Below are 16,968 nucleotides of genomic sequence, written 5' to 3' on the forward strand. Positions count from 1 at the left end.
TCCGTATTAAAGTGCCGTCTGTATTTAGTGCATGGGGTTGTAAACATTATGGGCCATCTCAGTGCTAATTAGCCTTTACAAATTGACAAATTAAGAGCTTGAAGTAGCACAATTCCCTAGAAGAAAAATCTCTAAAACTCAGGATTATGTTGCTAGTTCCAGTTACTTTCATCAGTGTTGTTTCAGTGCTCGTTCTTGATGCTCTGCTTTCTGCTCTGTTCTAAAGAGCCCTGAAACAGAAGCTGAAAAGATTATAAAATCTGGTTGGTTTGTTTGGAAGGTTTTTTGCCTTTTCAAAATCTCCAGGTTATTTCATATATTGAGCTTGATGGAAAACGATTTCCTAAAATTTAGCGAAAGCATCTTTCAAAAAGCCATTCAAATTAAAATCAAGATAAGCAAGGCAGTTGTGCTTAATCACAGAGCGAAAGCAAGCAATGTCCACTTTAAAAAAATTTCCTTGGCTTAATGTCTCCGTAATGAGCTTCTAATTCAACTCCTTATTACAACAGAACAGCTTGAAATTCTAAGGAAAACTGCGAGATTTGTAAAGAGGGATTTCAAATGTGTTTGCAATGCCTTTCCCAGTGTGTGTATAAAGCATCTGTGTATTTTTTTAACCAGATTAGCTTACTGAATGCTGATGAGCAAAATGATACTCACTGTTTCACAGCAGGAGTACATTCAGAAACTAGAGAGGCCATAAGCTCTTTCTTCCTTCTCCCCCTGGCCCATCTGCACTGCCTTGCAGCATGTACATCTCTGGCCTGGCCAGGTGCAGTAGGATGAACAGGGCTGAAACTGCCCCCAGAAAGAAACTGCTGCTTCTCTGGCTGATCTGGGATGAATATCAAAGAGCTTCTCATGTCGTCAAGTGTTCTGGCTGGAAGAAACCTCTTCAGCACAAATGTCTGCTGTCAGAACATCTTCCCCTACATTTATCTATTACCTATTTTCAGATCAGACAGAGGCGGAAGAGACTGGAAGTCATTAGGTTGATTATAGCTTTTATCTCCCTCATTCTATCGAAAGGTGAATGCCAAAGGAAAGTGTTTCTTCCCCAAAACTCCAAAAGAGAGCACTTGCCACCCCAAATGACAGCCTTTCTTTTACTGGTCAGGCAGTGCTCACACACAGCTCCACAGCAGCAGCCCCGACCACCCGCTGTCTACTGGCACACCCAGAAGTGCTCCTGAAGGCAGTATCAAAGTCTCTGGCTGTCTCTGGAGATCAAAGCTGATGGCAGCATTACCACACATCAAAATCAGCTCCTGAAGGAATAAGCAGAAAGGTTTTTGGCACTGACATGACTACGATGAACTCCACTCTGTTAGCTGGAATCATGGTCACCTGGCTGGAGGGTCAGCGAGCTGGGGTTAGGAGAGACAATGGCAAGAGCACCTTCCAATGTCCCTGTTGTTGGCCCTCTGAGAAGTGGTGGCAGGTCTTAATGTTCTGCTTGGAGGAGTTTCCACCACACACTGCGTTTCCAGCTCACATCGCTACAGACTGTGCTGCAGGCTCCAAGACACACTAACTTTGGGATCACACCACGATGTTGGGTTCAAAAAGCATAAAGTGATAATTTCTGCCCAGTGCAGCTGCCCATAGAGAGCAGAAGAGCAGCCAGGCTGCCAAGGCTGCTATTCCCTCTGCTCGGCCAGCAGTGAGGAGAAAACGGCAGTGAGGAAGGGAATGGTGCCATGCAGACACAGCACACCCCTCCGATGTCTGCAGAGCCCTCATCCACGCGTGGCTCACCAAGCTCACAAACCTTGTGCAGAGGTATTTGAGAGAGTGCGAGTGAGCTGATGCCATCGCCCCGCACATCACTGACACCATCGGGAAGGGGAAAGCCCTGCACAGGGAGGGCAAAGCTCGAAGCAGCCCCCAGCAGCCTCACTTCCTGGCTGCAGCTGAGCCAGCTCCATGGGAAGGGCACTTCATACAGCCTGAGGCTGTTCTTCATCATGGCCCTAACCAAGGGGGGTTACAAGAATATTGCTAGTCCTCTACCCTGCATTGTATGCTAGGGACTGGACTCCAGGTAGATGCACAGATTTAATTTTTACTCAGCCCAAAGCACTTCCTCCCTGAGGTATCCAGTTATTTTATTCATCCTTGCTTCTCTGTGTCCCCAAATCTACACTGCCAGCAATATCTAAAACAGATAGGAAGGATCCTTGTAGTTTACATAAGGAGGTCTGTCTGTGCTAAGAATTCCTTGGCCTTTAACTCCTGTCACAGAGATAAGATATTTTGGGGACTTGACCTCTGCCTCTCCTTCTCCAGTGGGGATTTAGTTGGTGGGGAAGCCACCTGGGGAACTCCTGCTATGACTGAGCCTTGAGGACAAACATCAGGAACCAGGACTGATTAAAAGTGGAAAAAACTTACAGTGTTACTGCACGAAGGAAGCGCACACCCACCAGCTCTCGTGTTTACAGCACCACGCTGGCCATAATGCAGTTTGTAGTGGGTCCAATTTTCTTCTTTCTCCAGGCAAACATTTTCTTCAGCTCCCCCCTGAAGCTGTCATGGAGCCAGGCATAGAGGAAGGCATTGGTACAAGCAGACATCATCGCAAACCAGTGGCAGAGCAGCTGGATGAAATTGAAGTACTGCTTGTCAATTAAGCTGATGTCTATGTCCTTGATCATGTTGAAGATGTGCAGAGGCAGCCAGCAGACTCCAAAAGCTGCCACCACTAAGACAAGCAAGCGAAAAGTCTTTCTCCTCCTTGCTCGGTCCCACTCAGCCTGGCCCTGGGTGACATTGCCTGGGACCACACGGTTCTTCAGCTTGACTGAGATCCTCAGGTAGGACAGGGAGATGACAGCCAAGGGCAACACATAGGTGATGATGAGAGTGCTGTAGGCATAAGCCAAGCGGTCTCTTTTCATGTGGAACCAAAACTCCTCGCAGATGGAGAAATCCAGCTCTGGGAATTCTGCGTGGTAAGTGTGGACCAGGGCTGGGGCAGCCAAGGTGCAGCTCAGCAGCCAAATAGCAGCCAGGATGTACGCACAGATAGGGATGGTGAGCCTCCTCCGGAAGGGGTGTACCATGGCGTAGTACCTATCCACAGCTATGACAGTCAAGGTAAAGACAGACACGAACACGGTGACAGGCTGCATCAGGAAAACGAAGTAGCACATGAAACGCCCGTACACCCATCCTCTGGGCTCAAAGGCATATGCGAGTGTCAGGGGCACGCAGGTTGCACACATGAGCATGTCGGAGAAAGCCAGGTTGCCCACCAGAAAGTTGGTCACATTGTGCATTTTTTTGGTTTTGCAGATGACATAAATGAGAAGGTAATTCCCAATGACACCGATAAATACCACTAGGGAGTAGCAGGGGATGATGAGTGGCTTGAAGGACTGAACAAACTGGAGCCCTGAGAATAAATTGCTGGCATTGCTATGAATTGCAGAGAGGAAGCTTCGGGAGGTTAAATTGTCCGAATTCATCATTTCCCTCCTTTTGTCGTCTGCCGTCAGCTGAGTGAAGTAGTTACCACTGCACTACTCTCACACTCAATCAGTCTGGATAATGAATGGATTACTGGCTGTCCAGAGGTTGCCACATGGGTAGTAAACAAGCATCTGTAAAAGCAAAAGGTGAAGTTGTAATCCTCGAGAGGCAGCTTTCAGCAATTCCTAAGAAAAATCAAATACAGCCAATTTCCATTAAAGTCCTCCTGTATTTACCATTAAATCTAGGTCTTGACAGCATGCCACTTAATAAACATTTAATGCAGGGAGTACTTACTGCTGTGTTTTTTTAATCCCATATGATTTTCCTGTGGATGCCAAGAAGTGCCCTAGATGTCTGGCTTCTGCAAATCCAGGAGCGTGTGTGTGTGTCAGAGAGAGAGAGAGAGAGAGAATATATGAGTGAGAAAGAGGGTGATGCGCATTTACAAGCTAAGTGGAGATCAGTGTTTTTAAACAGTCTTCACTACTAGGTCATGACAGATTTGTGTATAAGCTTTTATCCCTATTGGCTGCCCTGGGTATTACGTTGCTCTTTGCGTGTCTCTTACTGATAGTAATTAGTTCTTGAATATCCTTTCAAGAATTTCCTTCCTTTCCCAATGCATTTGTAATTGCCCCTCTCAGCTGAAAATCAATTTACATTCATTAATACAAACCTGCATAGTGTCTAATCCTAGATCCACTTTGCCACGATCCTCACAGTGTCCAAACAGCTACCTGTGAATTTGCTGCTATAATGTGACCGTAAAATGGAATTTTAATAAGATGCTGAAGCCAAATAAATGTTTATACCACTAGAGGGACTCAGCTACGTACCTGGTGAATGAAGTTATGGTCAGAAAGGTGCACGTAGCACAAAGGATCTTCTTTCCTGATGCTGGTAAAATGTTTGCTCACCCATTGTGAGTATTTTCAGTGGAGTTTACATATCCTTAACAGTAAAAACATACAAAGATCTCAAGGGAAATATTAACATCCAAATGGCTTATCTGTAAAGGCTCAACTGAATTACAGAAAATGGTTACTAACACTGCAGCTGCTCAAATATATTTGGGGTGTTTCTTTACTCCTGCAGTATATTTGTAGTCAATAAAACCTCCATACCAGACAAGTGCTAACCATTCCGTAAAACAGTGAATATTTAATTTCTGTGGTTGAGGCATTAGAAAGCAAAAAATGAGGATAGGCACACAGAGAACCAACATTTAAGCAGACATCAATATCAGACATCAACATCAGACTTTTACTTGTTGCCTTAGTTCTCCTTTAACTTCCCACCATTTGAACCACTTTGGACCTCTGATGATGAAAAAAAAAATAATAATAAAAAAAAAAAAAGTCAGAAAGACTCCATGGCATCTATTTACACCAGCTAGAGAAATTTAAAAAAAAAAAAAAAAAAAAAAAAAAAAAAGAGAGAGAAAGAAAAGGAACAGCCTAACAGCTTCTTTCTTCAAAGCAGAGAACATTGCAAGGCACTCAGGGGATTTAGACACAACTTCAATGGGCAGTTTATGTCCTAATCTCCTAGACTACTCTAAGAAAATATTGACTTGTCCTTTCCTATAAGGCTACCCATCTCTTGATTTGATGGGAACTGTGACTGACAAAAATAAATAAATAAATAAATAAATAAATAAATAAATAAATAAATAATTCATAATTCTTTCCCTCATCTTAAATCAGGAGTTAATCTTCTGTAGCCTTTGTTCAGACCCAAGATGTTCTCACACAAATGCACATGATGGATGCATTTCAAACCTAGTAAGTGCTGATTTTGTGCCACTGCATTTATGGTTATATTATGCTGCGGACTGGAATATGGCCATACTTCTAGCCCAAGGGAAGAGCAAGAGTGTAACTGAGGTGCTCAGAAGTGCCATCCTTCACTTTATGGACATAGTAACCTACCCATGACCCATACAAAAAATAGGATGTTATATGCCTCTTCAGAGTCCAATCTCACATATCTGAGCTGGAGGGGACCCAGAGGAATATAGCGCCCATTTGTCTCTATATACCCTAACCCAGAACAGCAGAGAGACCTGAGGGTAGTGATTGCAAAGAGGTGATGAAAAAGGAGATTCCCACTGTTTTCAACATCCCATGCAACCATTATATTTGCTTGTAAGCAGAATGCCACAAAAGAATTTAACACTCATAAGTACATTTGGTTTACTTACTGTGGGAGAAAACTGATGTAAATCCTACTGAGGTCAAGATGAACCTTTTATCTGATTTCAGTGGGCTTTGGACCTGGTCTCTTGTATAAGCCGAAGAGGAAAAATGAACAGAGAGCATTTGTAAATAGCCTGTATACTGCCCACATCCTACTGGAATGTTAATGCTTATGCTAGGAAAGAAGTCTTGCAATAATGTCAGTGCCCACATAATATTTGAAAATCACATTTTAAACTAAGTAATCTTCCTGTTTCGTTCTGAAAAGCTGTAGAGTAGATCCAATGAATATCCTTATTATATTCCTATGTGAAAAAGGTTTATGCTTTGCTATATGAGAATAAAAATCAAACAAAGTATCATCTAAAGTAGCTCCCAAGGTCACCTTAATATTGAAGCCACAGAAATTTGTACACAAGCTTAGAAGTTCCTTTATTTCAAGCTGCATCAAGCAGTTTTCCTGCATTTTCTCTAATCTTTACAAGTATTTTCTTCACTTCTGAAGCCAGTAACTGGTACACCTTCTGTCTGAAGGTTTCCACCCTGTTTCTGTTAGTGATTTTCTACTTGATTTTGCTCCAGGCAGAAAATTTCTTCAGTTCATCTGTATTCTAAAGCCAAGACATGGAAAGAGAATATTTACTTGGGTCTTGAATAGAAAAAGTATTTCAGCATTTTAGCCCAAATAAATCCTCTTTTTTCCTTTTAAAATTGCAAATATTAATCTTGTCTGAAATTTCCAAGATTAGATGACAAAGTCCTTCGTGAACTGAGCATAAGTCTATTTCATGCATAGAATCTTCTTATTTAAAGAGAAAAGGTCACAGAAACTGCATTAGTGTCTTATTAGAACTGTTTTGACATTCCAAGTGTATAAATGTGTCACACATAGGAATGCTGGCTAGCGTCTAATTGAAAGCCCCATCTTCCTTGCGTCAATGTAAAATGTGATATTTAGAGCCAGACCAACACTTTACAGAACCTTTTCACAGCTGAGCTTTCCTAATCTCTTATGCTAACCTGTCCTGCTCTGCACAGGCATTGTGAGCAGAAACATTGTTAGCTGCTCTGTGACTTTCGTAAAGTGGTAAACCTCTTAAAGCACTAATGCTGTTATGTACATGCATGCCTAACCATCCCTGCAGGTAAGGGTTAAGGGTTTTGTTTGAGTGGCTTGGAGGTTTGGGGTTGTTTTTCTCAAATTCAGGATGCCAAACTTTGATAAAGTCAGGCAACAGCTAAAACAAATCAGTTAAATTGAAGAGCTAAACAACTTGAATGAAATGAGGACCTGAATTAAAGTCAAAATGTGCTTGAAGGCGCACATTAAGTAAAGAAAAGGGCTTCCGCTCTTGATCTAAGAAGAAAGGATACAGAATAGGGTACTAAAGGAAGCCCTTGCCATGTTAGCCTTCCATCTATGAGCTACTACACTGATATTTATTTATTTATTTATTTATTTATTTATTTGACTTAGGATCTGTAGCAGTTCTGCATTTCAGCTTGCACAACTCATATGATGTGGTGGCATATGAGGAACTGTCAGCTATACCAGAAGAAATGAAAAGTCTCCTAAGAACTGTGAGGTAGGCAAATGGTTGCAACATTGATGAAGGAATTGTGCCAGAAGTCTGCAACCATTCATGCTCCTCAAGAACTTTGCTTGGTGTTGGCAGCCCTGGGAGTTCTGTTCATTTGATTATGTTAGCACAAAAGGCAGGCTAGCATCACCAGGTTTGGAACCAAAGGTGATGGGGAGGATGACTGTAATATTACACAGAGAAACTATGAAAACTGACAGGTCAATGGAAGGAAGAAAGTTTGATAGCATTACAGAGGAAAAACTTATCATAAAAGTAAGAATCAGGGTCATCTCATAATAAGCATTGTCACCATGGTTTAGAATGGAGTAAATTCTGCTGCAGGCCTATACAAAGGAGCCGGCAATCAATTTGAAAGTGCAAGGAAAAAAAAAAAAAAAAAAAAAAAAGCTTGTAACTTTGTGACAGACTTCAAGGTGAATTTGCCTCTAGTTTGCAGCAATCTCTGGGCAATTTTCCTGCTCCTTCCTCTATTCACCAGAGCAGAATTATGTTGCATTATTTAAAAACACCAAGGAGAATGGTAAACTCCAGGGCTGGTAAAGAGGGTTTTAAGGAACAATATGGTTGTAAGAATAAATTCACCATGAACAAATTTAGGATGGAAAGTAGAACACTTCTAAGTGGGAGGGCAACAAATTGCCCTTTGGAACCTCTGGCTTTGGGAACAATTTGTGTACTATGGGGAATAAAACACCTGCTTTTAACAAAAAGCTTGATCCATTAATCACATGCATGCATATAATTGTTTGCACAGGGATTGGGTTTCAGGAGATTCCTTTCCAGCACACATCAATACAGTTTTAGACTTTGGACTTCACTCACTCCTACTTGAAAATAACACCACTAACAGTATTTCCATTCATAATCTCAAAAAGATAAAATTAAAATTTATACACAAGCACACCCACACATATGGGCACAACAAAGACTAAATCCTAAAATATTTCTAGTGTTTTGTTTTGTTTTGTTTTGTTTTTTGTGGTTGTTTGATGAGAAGATTTGCGCACTAGTGCCTATGCAGCTCAACTAGAACAGCACTTGAACATTTGCCAGATGAACTTTCACTGTTACTGATCTTGGCACCTGTTCAGAGCAGCCGATCTACAAAGTAAGGAGAAGGGCAGGGTCAGCAGAGTAACTCTATAGAAACATTTCAGCCTCAAGGTATTTCAGTCAGTACAATTGCTGACTCTTCTTTCTCTGCTCTTGTCTTGTAAAAACCCTACTGAAATAAAGCTTTATCCTGTTAGCATCCTTACTACAGTAAGAGACAGTCTCTGTCTTCAGAGTTCCCATAGACAGGATATACAACACTAAAAAAGAACTGGCACATTTTTTTTAGAAATATCAGAGCTAGAGATTTTTTTATCCATTTATAACTATGATTTTAGGCAATAGTGCTGACATATCATGATAGAGCGTGCATAAACTTTATCAAGACTAAATCAAGACTAACCTGGGTAAAGACATGTGAATGCCTTAGATCTAAAGGCTTAAAGATCTCACTTACAAGGCAGGATTAAACTGAAAATGTATGGAGGTAGATTTGCATATGCATTGGAACCAACAAAGGATCCAACATCAGATCCCCAGGCAAACAAGCATTCCTCCTCTTCTCACAAGCCCTGGAAGGATGTAGAGTGCAATATCAGTACATACCCCAGGCTAAAACAGACTGTGGGAATCAGCTCCCAGAAACATCTGCAGACTGAACGCTGAGCCCTGGGGAAACTTAGTGGTAGAAATGTTCCCTGCAGACGTAAACAGCCAGAAGCCAGGGTTACTAAATGCTTCAAGGCACAAGCGTGCAGCTGGGGCCTGGCAGAGCAGAGGGCTGCCAAGAAAAGCCAACAGCTCAGGCCTGGTGCTCAGTAGGACCATGGACAGAACCCACACCACACCTCACCACACCACACTGCTTCAGAGTACTCTGTCCCCACCATGTGACAAAGCAAATCTGCCCACAGAGCAGCTGAAAGGACTCAGAAAATCCCCCTGCACCTGGGATTCCTCTTGCTACTTGTGAAATTTACTTTGCCAACAAAAACTCTCCATGAAAGCTGTGAAAAATGGACAGGCCAAAATTTATGGAAACATAGACTGGTTTGGGTTGGAAGGGACTTTAAAGATAATCTAACCCCTCTGCAGGGACACCTCTCACCACACCAGGTTGCTCAAAGCTCCAAACAGCCTGGCCTTGAACACCTCCAGGGATGGGGCAGCCACAGATTCTCTGGGCAGCCTGTGCCAGTGTCTTACCACCCTCATAGTCAAGAATCTCTGTCTAACATCTGATATACACCTTCTTACCTTCCTTTAGTTTAAATCCATTATGCCTTGCCTTATCATGAATAAATATATATATATATATAAAATAAAAGATGCATCCCAAAAAAAAAAAAAGCCAAAGATGGAAAAAACATTGCCTACTTCTTGAGATATCCCAAAGTGCCCATCTACCCTGGTTATGAGTAATAAGCAGAAACAGAAGGCATAAAATGTTATCAAATGTTCTGTAGTAACCACTTTACTGTAAGTAAACTTGCTGTTTTCATGGGGTAGTGAGTACAATTAATATTCGTCAAACAGAAATGGAATAAAACCCAGAGGACTAACATCATTCCACCTGTTTTCAGTTGTCTGTATAAAGTAATAAAATCCAACTTCCATTTAATTAACTGTCCCACTAGCAACAATCTGCCCTGGAGCTTCGAAAGCTCTTAAGACTTGAGGTGTGTCTGGAGGACTGTCATCTAGTTTGATTATAGTTTACATAATAACACTTTACAGAGATAAGAACAGTATTTGGAAATGCATTGTTGTGCTCATTCATGCAAACTCAAGTATGAAGAAAAGGGGGAAAAGAGAGATTGGACTTTAATAAACTACATAGTCAGGAGTAATAAATAAATAAGGACTCTTCTAATGAAGTCTTCTGTATGTTTCCAGCACAGTCCCATTTACAGTGAAGAGGCAATATTTCAAAATAAATTAAAAGGAAAATAGAACATTTTCCAGGATACTGACAGTCTGGCTGGTTTATGGTAAACTCCTCTCCAAATGCGCAGATCTATGTTTGCTACCAGAATTATTCCTTCACGGTGTGTTTGTGCATCGTATCCATTTTAAATATGACTCAACATCTGCTTATTTTCTCTGTTGCACTCAGCAATCATTGAAGACATCCATTGTTAGCTGAAGTAAAACATGAAGCAAAAGGAAGGAATCAATATGGAGGAAATTAGAGGAATATAGAAGGTGAATATTCATTTCAAGGTGGCTCCTGTTGCCATGACTTACCTATACACATCACTTCTATTGCTTATTCTTTCATCCTATTCTGACACATGTAGCAATGGTTATAAATGGCTATACTTCTGACTTGAGATACTCTCCTCATGAAAATCAATGTGAATTTTGCTGCAGATCTCAATATCGCCTGGATTTTCTCCTGCTCTTTTCTTTAACATGTTTGCTTTAGAATATTTCTCTCTAGCTGTTACCCTTTTCTCATCTTTTTGTCAAATACAAGTTGGAAATCAGTCTGTCAGATTTCCTTTACTGCAAGTCCTTTCAGCCCATTTCTTTCATCTTTGACTTTAGATACTCTTCCACTATTTAGTGAAACTTACCAAACAGAAATCTAGCCTCATGTGTAGAGTTCCACAGTTCATGATAGTCAGCCCTATTATTGCTCATGGATACTATCACACCCATTACCTTACTGCCATCAGATTAACAGTTTTGTCTCCAAGTATCTTCCCTCTAATATTCCACTTCAAAAATTGTTTTGCTCATTTTATGACTGCATTTGTGTCAGAAGATTTGTTTTTATGGGCTTTGTCAAGTACACAAACAGAAGAAAAAGTCACAATTTAGCTCTAATTTTATCAACACTTGTTTTCAACTGAATCCATTGAATGAATTAACATTAATTAGAACACTTGAATATGCAATGTCTGCAATAAATATCTACCCCAGAATTTATCCATTCTTCCACAGGCATTTTTTTTCTACAGAATAAATCTATTTTACTTAGCAAGTATTTCTAAGTGTCTGATGTCCATGCTCAGTGATTTCAAGTTTGGTTGTGACCACCATCTGACATTGGCAAATGATAGCAAATGAGGTTTCCATGGCTTCTCCTTTGTTGTAACGGCTCTGCTCTGTGATATTTTACTTTGGGCTCAGTCTCTGTTTCATTATGTGGTTGAACACCACTACTTTATGAGTGTTGATTCCATATTCATTAACAAAAGCATGTGGCCACTTTATTTTTGAATTTTATGTTCTGTAGACTTTGGTAAACACTTGCAATAGATCACTGTCACTTCAAAATAACTAATGGATCAAGTTTCATTCGTAGCAGTTGTGAATCATAAGATCAATATCCTCACTAGAGTAGAATGACAAAGCTCAACAGGAGTAAACTGATACAAGCTATGTTGGACTCGTGTAACATCATTGATCTAGTAGGACTCCAGGGGTTCAGAGATACTTGCAGTGAGGATTACTTATTGAATAAGATAAGATCTTTCCAAACAGAAGACAACTTAATCACTGCAAACTTAACAAGCCAAGATTCGCACAGTATTTCATACACAATAATGAATGTCTTTCTGACAGCGAGTGAAGATCACTGTCATCTCCCACACTAGAGAGGGTGAAGCTGAGGCTGGATAATTTTTACCCTGTAGCAGCACAGATTATTGATGGCAGAACTGACAAGGGAATATAGATCTGTTGATATCCTACCTAGGCAAACCACTTTTCCCTATTATTATATTAGGTGTCATCACTCAGAGGAACAAGAAGGTAAGACAAGAATTTCTAATTAACCCTTCTCCCGTTCCCCTATTTTTTCCATCATTGCAAAAGCTTAGATTCAAGCAGACAAAATCAACATACACAGCCCTAGGCAACAAAATACTCCAAAGCTTTTTCTACAGATGCCCACATGACTGCTTTTTCAAAAAATCCAAAACTGTATCCTACATCAGTAATGGTTCCTATTTTTATTTTTAATAAGCAAAAGAAGCTTTTAAGCTTGGTTAGGATTTTACTTAGCAAAAACATTATACAACATTTTTGTTAATATAAAATGAAGAGGAAAAAGCACTGAATTCTCACTGCACAATAAGACTCTCTAAGCACTAAAATAGTCATGAAGCCAAATCCCCTTCTCTTCAGTAGCCGAGAAAGAACTGGAGCTCCTCAAAAATTGAACAGGAAACATTGTTGATATTGAGTGATTAAGTGTTATGTATATGTAGAAATTCAGAGGAAATGGAGTAGATACATTAATTTAAGCTATTCTTTTTTTTTTTTTTTTTTCCCTCTACATATTTTAATTTAAAAATGCTTATGAGAACTTCTAGGACATTCTGATGGTATTTTAGAAAATGCTATTAAATCCCGAAATAAAAGGAGAATCTTGATGCCATGCTGAAAGAAATGAATACAGTTTTTGACGCGAGGCTATGGGGAGTCACAACCTTTAGAAAAAAAAAAAAAAAAAAAAAAAAAAAAACAGATAAAAGACTCCTCTGTATCCAGATCATGAGACAGAAGAAATCAAGTCACTTCCTTCTAGCTCGCCATTGTTGTTCTGGTTTGCATCAACTAGCCACAACAGACAGGGATCTCTGCTGAAAGAAGGCAGCAGACATGTAACCACATCACGCAGACAGAAGGCAGGCAGAGGCCATAAACAGTGTGATGTGGGTCCCCACAGCTGCAGCCCCCCTTTCACTCATCCCTGTCAGCTCAGACATGCTCCCAAGCAAGGCAAAGACATTCTGTCTCCTCAGGTATCACCTTATGAACAAAAGGAGGTTTGCCTTTCACATTTTTCAAAAGCTGGCATGGGCCCACCTGGAAGGAGGTCATCCCTGAATTAAGTCCTACAATAAAAAGAGGTTCCAAGGCTTCTGCACCACTGCAGTCCAGAAGCAGAGTGAAGTGGTGGGCCAACAGACCAGTGATTTCTACAGTGTGCAGTTCTCATTTTTCAGGTTAGAGTTTGTAAAGTCTCAACCTTTGATCTTGTCTATAGTGAAAACTACAAGCGTTGAAATTATTCCATTTTCCTCTAGTTCCTCTGAGGTAAGTGTTATGCCACTAAGTATCAGTGAAGTCAATGGCTTTAGAAATGTGCTTCGAATATCTCCGCTTGTATACTCAGGAAAAAAAAGAGCTACAATGAGTCTGAAGCCTCGACACCTGGGGTCTATTCCTTGGTCAATGGACTTTTGCATTTAAGACTTGAGTTCCTACTTTAACGCTAAAAAATAAATATAAAAATAATAAATAAAGCCTTTGCCTTCAGTGCAATAACATGGGAGGATGAAAATATCCCCTCATTCTGGCTACAAATACTCAAGATTATAATTCCCCTTCACATAACATTTGAACCAAACCGACACAGTCCTGGGTTCACACCTCACTTCAGGACGGGAAATTTTAACAAATTGCAATAAAACCTCAATAGCTGAAAGCCAGACAAAAGCATCTTTTAATTGTCAAATTAGCTGGAGGGAAGAGCTGGAACTGCTTTCAGTCTGGAAAGAAGGGGAAATCATTAAAGGAAATCATCCCCCTTTCTTTTTCCAAGTAATTAGAAGAACCATCTGTATGTTCATTCCACTACAGTTAAGGGTGCAGATTAGCATTTCAGAGAGATTTGAGTTCAACCAGCATACTTTGATGTGTTAACATGAATGATGCTAAAATTTCTAAGGCTCTCAATGTTATACAAGCTAAAAAGGGTACACATGTCACTTTCCAGTCACTCTTTTTAAACGACTATTCAGTGGAGCCAAATTTACATTCAGAAAATTTTCTTTTTATCTCTGAAAACATATTAAAAAGGTATATATGTTCCCATTAAAATAAACATAGTACTTACATAATGCCCAGCTATAGCCCTATGTATCTATACTGCCAGACTATGAAGCACACATTGCCATAATAACATCAAAAATGTACAAAAGGCTTATTAAAGCCCAGATATAAACAAGTTGAGTAAACATGACAGTTATGAGTGTTTTTACCCAACAGGAAAAATAATTCCTAAAATATTTCTTCCGAGATTTACAAGTGCATAACAAAATTTAGGGCACAAAATCATAAATAATGAAAGCACATTGAAAAGGGAAAATGAAAACAGAAAAGTTCTACAGACTTAGTTTCACATATATAAAATAAACAGTCTCTAGTGTGGGACCACCTCTGATTAATCTGAAATAAACCTTTCCCACTATTAGTTCTCTGAGTACTATAGAAATCTGCATTTGACCTGAGGCAGAATGGAAATTATAAGATAATATAATAGACCCTACAGATCTCATAAATAAAAGACCATGGGATGTCTAAATCCTTCAATACAGACCTCTCTCCATAATTGAAATTAACTCATATGGATAAGCAAAGCTGAATTCAGTTTCCCTAAGATCCTTTGTGACAGTCCAATTCTCTTAATATACTTGTTCAAGTCATTAGACACAGTTCTGCCCATCTATTTACCAATAAATGGTAAGCTTCAGCTCCAACAAGGCTAGAATTGCCCTCCCTGAACCCAAGTCTGTCCTCATAAGCCATCATTATTACTAATCATCCTCTAACTTTCACATGAAAATGCATGTCCCTGGAAATAAAGCTTTAAAGTGATGATTGCAACTTTAATCCAAATCAATGAAAAAGAAAAAAAAAAAAAAAAAAAAAAAAGGAAAAAAAAAATCCCCTGAAAGAAAATAAGCTTGCTAAGGAAAATCGTGATATTCTAGAGCTAGAGAGATTGGCACTGCAAACCACTAGCAGATCTCAGCATTTCCTATAGGCTTCAGTTCAGGGGAAATAAAACCAGTGGGCTTAGGGACTCTGGGTAGTTTTTTCTTCCCACCAGAGTCAGGCTGTCGTTCCTTCATCCAACTTCCCCTTCACCACCTGTGAACTGGCCATTCCGCCCAGCACTTTCTGTAACTTCTATCAGCTCTTTGCTCTATTTTGTTCAGCATCTTTCCATGGAAAGTGCAGTACTTTCTCACAGTCTAGTTCAGGACAGGGACTGGTCACTCAGCATCCCACTTAACACACCCTACATGGTGAGGGACTTGTGCTCTGCTGAGAGAAACATCTGGTCCTCTGGGTTTGGTGCCAAGGAGGGACCTACCTGTGTCACTGCCAGGTGGTATGCCTCGTTAGTGTGTCCTCAGCTACAGCGGGGAAATTGGTCTTCTGGACCAATTTCCAAGATGCTATGATGACAGCTAGCCATGTTATTTTGTTCAAATAATCAGAAAAGAAAAATAATATATATATATATACATAAAGAAAGAAGGTATGCAAAAAAAGGAGAGGTCAAAAAATGAAATTAATCTGATTAAAATACACAAGAATTTAATATTTTTCCCCAGACTTGGACATGGTCCATGGAGAAATTGAGTTCCTCAAATTTGGAATTTTTTATCCTCAGAGCACACTTTGAGGAGGAAAATGCTGCCCCTTAATTTGCAAAAGAGGAACAAAAATAAGAGGTAGCTAAGCTACTTGCTCAACAGCAAAAGAGACAGAGAGATCTTAAACTCTTGTGACATTAGTAACCTCTGCAGTAGTTTTGTTGGGTAAATGAAAACAGAAGTTGGAGGATGCATGTCCAAATGGCAGTGGTTCAAAATTTGAAGAATGACATGGGAGGAAAGAAGCAATTTATTTTGCTGCATTAATTTTGCAGAAGAGCTAATGTCATGGTGTCATCTCAACACCATGTCCTGGAGTTTTGTCCTTGATTTCTACAGGGCAAGAGTTTTACCAAGACAGTGTTAAAATGATGTGTCTAATGTACTCTAGTGATTAATTCTATTTAAATTAAATGCCACTATGTGCCATACTGATCTGATTGAATTTGAACACACACGTCCAAGACAAAATAGTAATCTGTAATGCCCTCTCAACATTCATGTTTCATAATGAGATAATTTCCTGCTAAAATAGATTCTCAATTAATACAGTATGATAGTCTGTGGCAGAGGTAGGTATTCACAAGGACTAAATTTAGCCTAGTGAGATATAACTCCTTGGGTTTCCTGTGAGGTCAGTGGAACACGAGACTAAGAGGTGAGTTAAAAAAGAGCTAAGCTCATCTTCTGTATCACTGACAGCAGAAACCTTGCTTTTCTTCACCCTGCCTCTTTCTCCTTCCCATCCCCATTCCTTAGTGAGGAGGCAGGAGGGATTAGCCTCTTGGACATCAACCCTGCCCTTTTCTTCTCACCCAAACCTCAGTGCTATAAGAATATCCTCCTGTAATGCAACATAAGGATGAAGTCTTCAAAACTTCTGTACCGATAGACATTTCTGGTATCCTGAAAAATAAGATTAAAAGGCACACACAACAATTCAGGGGTTTTCAGAGCACTCATACTGATCAAGCTATCATTCCCATTTTCCTTCACTGGGAAACATTGTGCTTGGTGTTTTTTAACACTAGGAAACACAGTCAGTACCCAGATAAGGTAGAGGAGCTTCCAGTGAATAGCTAGCAGCTTGGAAGTGTCCTAACCTGGCAATCCAAACTAAGTCAGCAGTGGTTAGAGCTCAGCATTTTCTGAAAACCCATTTAATTTGTATGAGGTTACGGTACTTAGATTTACCAGTCCTTTATACAAATGACACCCAAGGATCTTATA

The 16,968-nt window shown here is 40.0% G+C and overlaps 1 protein-coding gene across 1 annotated transcript; it reads right to left on the reverse strand.

The window, feature by feature from the left end:
• Window positions 1-2,441: 2,441 nt before the first annotated feature.
• On the reverse strand, window positions 2,442-3,491 carry PRLHR (prolactin releasing hormone receptor; the record flags this gene model as incomplete). Its single annotated transcript, XM_084289733.1, has 1 exon — window positions 2,442-3,491. Exon 1 carries the CDS (start codon window positions 3,474-3,476, stop codon window positions 2,442-2,444), a length of 1,035 nt encoding a protein of 344 aa, XP_084145859.1. The 5' UTR covers window positions 3,477-3,491.
• Window positions 3,492-16,968: the final 13,477 nt, after the last annotated feature.

The sequence above is a fragment of the Netta rufina genome (genome assembly GCF_964035555.1).
Source record: "Netta rufina genome assembly, chromosome: 7".
In the NCBI taxonomy this organism is placed as follows: Eukaryota; Metazoa; Chordata; class Aves; order Anseriformes; family Anatidae; genus Netta; species Netta rufina.